The sequence below is a fragment of the Alligator sinensis genome, unplaced genomic scaffold, assembly GCF_000455745.1.
Source record: "Alligator sinensis unplaced genomic scaffold, ASM45574v1 scaffold998_1, whole genome shotgun sequence".
Lineage (NCBI taxonomy): Eukaryota > Metazoa > Chordata > Crocodylia > Alligatoridae > Alligator > Alligator sinensis.
The window spans coordinates 211,209-217,738 of NW_005842630.1; the positions used below are offsets into that span (position 1 = coordinate 211,209).

General features: G+C 56.3%; 1 protein-coding gene across 1 annotated transcript; it reads right to left on the bottom strand.

Annotated features, from left to right (window-relative positions):
• Window positions 1-242: 242 nt before the first annotated feature.
• Window positions 243-4,843, bottom strand: TBX10 (T-box 10). Its single transcript, XM_006033424.1, has 6 exons — window positions 4,837-4,843; window positions 3,230-3,512; window positions 2,880-2,981; window positions 1,106-1,277; window positions 570-725; window positions 243-314 (listed from the first exon to the last, which is right to left on the bottom strand). Exons 1-6 carry the CDS (start codon window positions 4,841-4,843, stop codon window positions 243-245), a joined length of 792 nt encoding a protein of 263 aa, XP_006033486.1.
• Between the last annotated feature and the right edge of the window lie 1,687 nt (window positions 4,844-6,530).

The following is a 6,530-nucleotide window of genomic DNA, read 5'->3' on the forward strand; positions in this document are numbered from 1 at the left end:
GGATTTGCCCCTTTGATTTATAGTCAAGTCAAGAGGGCCCAAGCAAGGAGAGACTGGGGCTGGATAGGAGCAGGGTGGTAGAGGCTGCTGTAGGGGTCGCTGTGGTTGGTGTGGGGCCCATATCCCTGTGGGGTGGTATGATGAGCAGCACAGTCACCCCCAGGGTCAGCTTGGAGATGGCAGGGGTGCCCAGTGAGGGAGCCCTGCAGGTAGTGGTGTGGGTGTGGACTCTGCTGTGCACCTTACCAGTCCTCTGGCTCGCAGTCCCGGAACCCCTTGGCAAATGGGTTACTGGCAATTTTTAGCTGCGTGATCTGCCGAAAGACAGGGAGGGATGAGGGGAGCAGGCCCTGCCCCCCACAGACCTGGGCTGCACCCCCTGCCCTTCCTTGCTATAGGGGGTGGCAAGTCCAGTTTGTGGGGGACAGTACTACTCCATGGGGCTGCAGCCCCTGCAGGAAATCCATCATGGCTGTGAGGCAGGGCAGGGAGGTTGGTGTAGCCAGCTGGTGACAGAGCTAGGCTCTGTGTCAGCATGTGTCAGAGTGGTGCCACAGCCAGGCACTCACCCGGTGGTTCTGATAGGCTGTCACTGCCATAAACTGGGTCTCAGTGAAGGTGAAGGACTTGAAGTTCTCATGGGCAAAACGCTCGCTGTCTCGACGTGGGTCCACGAACACGACATGGAAGCGGGGCTGGTACCGGTGCATGGAATTCAGGATGATCTGCGTGTGCAGTGGGGAGGGGAGCACTGCACTGAGATGGGCACGAGGGCAGCCACAGCATTTTATCTCATTGCTGTCCCCCAACCCCTGTTGCCATCAGCCACAGCACCAGACCCCAACCACTACCAACCAAGAGTGCCCTATAACCACCCCTAAGTCAGCCTCCTCTCCCCTCTTTCATCCACAGCAGGGTAAAGGCCCCATTCCCACTCTTCTGCCCCTGAGCCAGCCCATCCGCTCTGCCCTTGGGCTAGACCAGTGCTGGCATCCCCTGCAGGGGAAAGACACCTGCTTTGGGCTCTGCAGGGCTGTGCCCCCCCCATATTCCTATGCCCCATAAGCTCTAGGTGCCTCCACCATGCTGTTCCCCCATGACTCACATGCCCATTGTCATCCAGCAGGTTGTTGGTGAGCTTGAGCTTGTCAAAGGACACGATCTGCCGCATCCACTGTGCTCCCTTGGCGGGCGAGTCAGGGTGGAAGTGAACACGGCCAGGTGCTGCGGGGTCTGCCCGCCCAGCCACCAACCATGAAGAGCTGTGGAAGGCATACCTGCAGGGGGAGGAGTGGGTCTTAGCACCAGGGAAGCTGTGCTGGCTCTTTCACCAATACAAAACACCTACGTGTGACCCTACGGGGGCCCTTTGTCTCTCTAGTGCCATCTCCTAGGCATTACTAGTACCCTCTGGCAGAAGGCTGGTCGGATGGCCATGGAGGGGCTTGTTCTTACCATGGGACCCTGGGCTTGTCTGCAAGTGAGCTAGGATCCTACCCTGAGCAAGGTGGTGGTGGACGGGTCATTTTTGACCTAGAGGGATGTGGGCAGTGGGGTCCCCCAGGGCTCGGTCCTCGGACCTGCACTGTTCAACATCTTCATCAGTGACTTGAACGAAGGGGTAAAAAGCACCCTGTTCAAATTTGCTGATGACACTAAGATGTGGGGGTGTGTGGGCATGGTAGAAGGGAGGAATAGGCTTCAATTGGACCTAGACAGGTTACAGGGGTGGGCAGATGAGAACAGGATGGGTTTCAACACTGACAAGTGCAAGGTATTGCACCTGGGGAGGAAGAACCAGCAGCATACCTACAGGCTGGGGAACTCCCTTCTCGTCAGCACAGAGGCAGAAAAGGATCTTGGAGTCATTATTGATGCCAAAATGAACATGGGCTGACAGTGTGGAGACGTGGTCAGGAAGGCCAACCACACCTTGTCATGCATCCACAGATGCATCTCAAGCAGGTGTAAGGAGGTGATCCTTCCCCTCTGTGCGACACTGATCAGGCCGCAGTTGGAGTACTGCATCCAGTTCTGGGCGCCGCACTTCAGGAGGGATGTGGACAGCATTGAGAGGGTCCAGAGGAGGGCCACCCACATGATCAGGGGGCAGCAGGGCAGGCCCTATGAGGAGAGGCTACGGGACCTGAACCTGTTCAGCCTCCACAAGAGAAGGCTGAGGGGGGATCTAGTGGCCGTTTACAAACTAGTCAGAGGGGACCAGAAGGCATTGGGGGAGTCCCTGTTCCCCTGAGCACTACCAGGAGTGACTAGAAATAACGGACACAAGCTGGCAGAGGGTAGATTTAGACTAGATATCAGGAGGCGCTACTTCACTGTCAGGGCGGCTAGGATCTGGAACCAACTTCCAAGAGAAGTGGTGCTGGCTCCTACCCTGGAGGTCTTTAAGAGGAGGCTAGATGAACACCTTGCTGGGGTCGCTTGACCCCAGTGCTCTCTCCTGCCATGGCAGGGGGTCGAACTTGATGATCTGTCAAGGTCCCTTCCGACCCTACCAACTATGAAACTATGAGCTCTACACTTGATGCCTTGTGAATACCCCATGAATGGGAAAGGTGCTGGGATGATAATGGGGGTGTAGACTGGAGTAGAGCTTGCAGTGCTGTGCCCAGGGCAGTGCTGGGAGTGGCTGGGAAGAGAAGAGGGGGGCAGGACCCAAGAAGGTGGACCCCAGTGTGCCACTCCAGCACAGCCTCCTTTGTGAGGGGCCTGGCAGTTGCATCCTTATGGGGAGAGAGAATGGGGTTTGGTGCCTTGTACCTGCCTGGCCTGGCCTGGTTGACAGGGGAGGGGGCAGACCAGAGGGCAGGCACCTGGGTTCCAGGCAGAGGGGTCCCTGCCCACCTGAGCCCCTATACCTGTATCTCTTGTCATCCAGTGGCATGAAGTCCATGAGCAGCACATAGTCGGCCAGCGGATCCAGGCCTGAGAGCTTCACCTGGAAGGTGGGGAACATCCTCCTGCAGGGACAGGAGAAGGGGTGGGCATGGGGGGGGGCACTGCAAGGAGAGGGGGTCTCAGCTTTGGGGACACAGCATTGGGTGGGCACAGATGCACTGCCTTTCTGTGGAGGTGTAGTGCTGGGGACAGGGGACTGGGCCCATCCTGTAGAGGTTGCAGTGTTGAGCAGGCACAGAGGTAGAATGCACTGCCCATGGTGCTGCCCCTGCCCCTGTTCCTGCCCTGCCCATGCGGTGCCTCCCCCTACCTCCCTGCCTTGGTGACAATCATCTCGGTGCCCAGGCGGTTGAACTCCTCCCACAGGCTCCGCATTTCCAGTTGCACTGACACGTTGGATACACGCTGGTTCTTCCTGTGCTGGTGGGCATCATCCCCGAGCCCTGTGGACCTCTCCACAGCCAATGCACCCAACCTTGCACAGGCCTGCGGGACCCCGAGCAGGCAGGGAGCCCCCACAGAGCTGCCCCACTCAGGGCTGGAGAAGGGGCCTCCGTCTGCAGCCAGGATGCTCAGGCTGGCTGTGATGAAGGCTGCAAAAAGAGAAAGAATGGGGGCCAGTCCCCACAACAACCATGGAGCTTCAACACAAACATGGGGAGTGTGCATTTAGGAAGGGGAGTCCTTACCCCAGTGATAGCTGGCAGCCCCAGGATCCGTGTGGGGCTGGGGCACATGGGGCACCCTCCAGTCCGGGCACCCTCCAGCCAAGACTGCCCAGGTTTCTGGACTACAACATTGTTCTGGAGAAATGGCAGTGCCTTCAGCCCAGTCCACTGCCTCCATCCAGTGTCCCCAGGTCTGACTTCCCCCATGGCCCTGCCCATTTATGTCCCCTCTGCATCCTTGATGGTTTACACAGCATCGCATACATGGGTCATTGCACTCCCTGACCATCACTGTTATAATCAGCAGTCTGCACATGCTTCACTTTCCCGGTCCTTCAACAGTCTCATCTCCTTTCAGCCCCCTTTGGGAGACTACTTGCACTCTGCTACATTAGACAAAGACCCATAGCCCCCACCAGCCCATCTGCAGTGAAGCTCCTCATCCTGGCGCAGCCCCTGCAGCAACCAGTCACAAAGCTCCAGCCCCTGGAGTTGTGACCTCCCTTTCTGGTGTAGGGCTTGCTTGTGTAATTTATCATCCTGGATACATGTCAGCCCAGGGCTGCTTTGCATGGCCCCCCACCCCGTATCACCCTCCCCTTCCCATGCACACCCTGAAACATCCTATTCCCCCTCCTTTACACCTAGTAGGCATTCCTTCCCCCTCCTTTACACCTAGTAGGAATTCCTGGCTGCTCCTGCTGCCCAGCCAAACCAGAGCCAGATCAGAGACTTTCTGATTTCTTAATCATATTTTTCATATAGTATGACATGAGCATGGAGCCATGGCTCCCAGCACTCCCCTCCTCCCCCCTTGCTCTAACCTGCCAGTGCTACTATATAACCCAGGACTTCTGGTTTCCAGCCCTCCTGCTCTAACCCTTGACAACCAGGTATTTAGAGGTGCGGGTGCACTTTTGGGTGCCAAAAAGGTTTTGGAACATGAGTGCTGTACCACCAGTAATCTCTGTAGCTAAGTCAATAACATGAGACTGCAGCACCGTGGCCAGATCCACTGGGGGTGTCTGGCATACAGATTTGCACACATGCACATGCACAACCCACCCATGCTCAGCCCCCTTGATATTCAGCAACTCACTGCCAGGGTGTGGATCTGAAATATGGCTGCCCATCCCCATGCATAGCACATGGATCCTGGGGCCGCCAGCAGTCACTGGGCTAGACTGAAGCCAGGGACCAATGATCAACCAGGAAGGGCCCAAAGCAGAGGATCCCAGGGGCAATTTACCTGTCATGAGTATCACGAAGCAGGCAGTTGGGGGGTTGTGCCGGGCACAGTCCCTTTCCCAGCTCAGCACCGCGTCCCAGCACTCTGGTCACCAGCTGGCTCAGTGAGCCTCTGCACAGGTCTGGGAGGTTTTTATTGTCCTCTTGGTGGGTGGAGAGATGCTCGCTACTGTCAGCTGCGTGGCATAGAGATGAACAGGGCGGGGCGGGCAGTTCCTCAGGGGGCACTAGCTGGCTTGGGGCACTGATGAGCATGGACTTGGAAAGTGCCGGCAGCAACTGTGCGATGAGTTACTGATGAGTGATAAGCAAGCGGGGACTGGGGACCGTGTGCTGGACTCAACTGTGCTGCAGGGCACTGACCTCCCTGTGAAGATGAGGGCACCAAGGCCTGCAGAGTAGCCTCTGCTGTCAGCCAGATGCTGGTAAGGCCTCTTCCACCCCTCTATAAAAGGGGGAAAGCTGTAGCCTTTGCAGTGTGAAGTGCTCTGGTGTCTGTGGATGCTGGGCAGGTGCTGTGAAACTCATCATTCCCAGTGCCTCCTGGAATTTGGTCAGAGACCTTATTGGTGCCTAATACTTTTCACATCACTCTGGCATCTTTGGATTTGGCACTGTACATTGCCTGTATCTGGGGCATTTACATGGTGAAAACATTTTGTCTGGAAGGACCCCACTGGGAGACGTAGGGTCTGCTTAGGGCTGGCAGGTGTGTGCCACCTATAACCAGATCAATAGGCTGAAATAGAGTTAATTCAACAGGCCCAGCTGAGATACCCACCCCAGCCCAACCCAGAGTCTGGTGAGAGTGTGAGAACAACAAGACTTTGCTAACGGGACCCTTTCAGCACCATGTGGCCTGGAGCAATTCAGTGTTTAGTGCTGACAATTCCTAACCATCAAACTCTTCTTACCCTTGGCTCAAAAGGCTATAGAAAACCACAAAGGCTGGCTCCTATAGGAACAGCATCTTTTTTTTCCTTTTCCACTTGCAGCCTGGCAATGGGAAATTGTGGGCAATTGTGTGACACACTGTCAGATGGCATTAACTGTCCTCTCTCTGGGGAGAACAAGTCCACAGTGCAGGGGGGGAGAAGAAGGAGCTGGACCAGCAGGGGCTGTCCTTGTGGCTGGAGTCTGATCTAGTTTCTCCCTAGTAGCTCATGCTATAACCTGTCCTTCTGGGACCTGCTCAGCAGCCCAAGCACTGGGCTGCCTCTGGCTTTGTTCCTGGCTGCCTTTGGCCATGGGGTGCTGTCCAGGCTGGAATTCCCTTGGTTGGCTCCACCAGTGTCTTATTAGACAAAGACGTGAAATAGGAATGGGGGAAAAAAGATGAAAAAGGAAAAGGTCAGCAGGACCAACTGTCTGCGGTGCCTGCCTCGTGGTGAGGGCTCATGACCGTCCCTCAGGGCCCACACTTCCTGCTTGTACATCTCACAGAGGTCTCCGTCCCCTCCCAAGCCAAGGAACTTCTGCTGTTCCCATCTGGGACAGCGGGCCCTGGCCTAACACCCAGCCCCCTCCGCACCTCCCAGCTGTCAGCCAAAGAGCTGGATGAAGCAGCAGGTTTTCCAGACTGCAGCTGTTTGGGGGGCATGCCTGTATTTTCACCAATAGGTTTCACAGGGAATAAGTATTTCTGCTGGGCATATTAGCAAGGCACTTCAGAGATCTATTGGCTGGCCTGGTTCA

Coding starts and splice junctions, on each gene's coding strand:
- TBX10 (XM_006033424.1), bottom strand. Junction 1,278..2,879: donor CTGGATGACAAGAGATACAG/GTATAGGGGCTC, acceptor CTCCCCCTGCAG/GTATGCCTTCCACAGCTCTT. Junction 726..1,105: donor TGCTGGATGACAATGGGCAT/GTGAGTCATGGG, acceptor CTGCACACGCAG/ATCATCCTGAATTCCATGCA.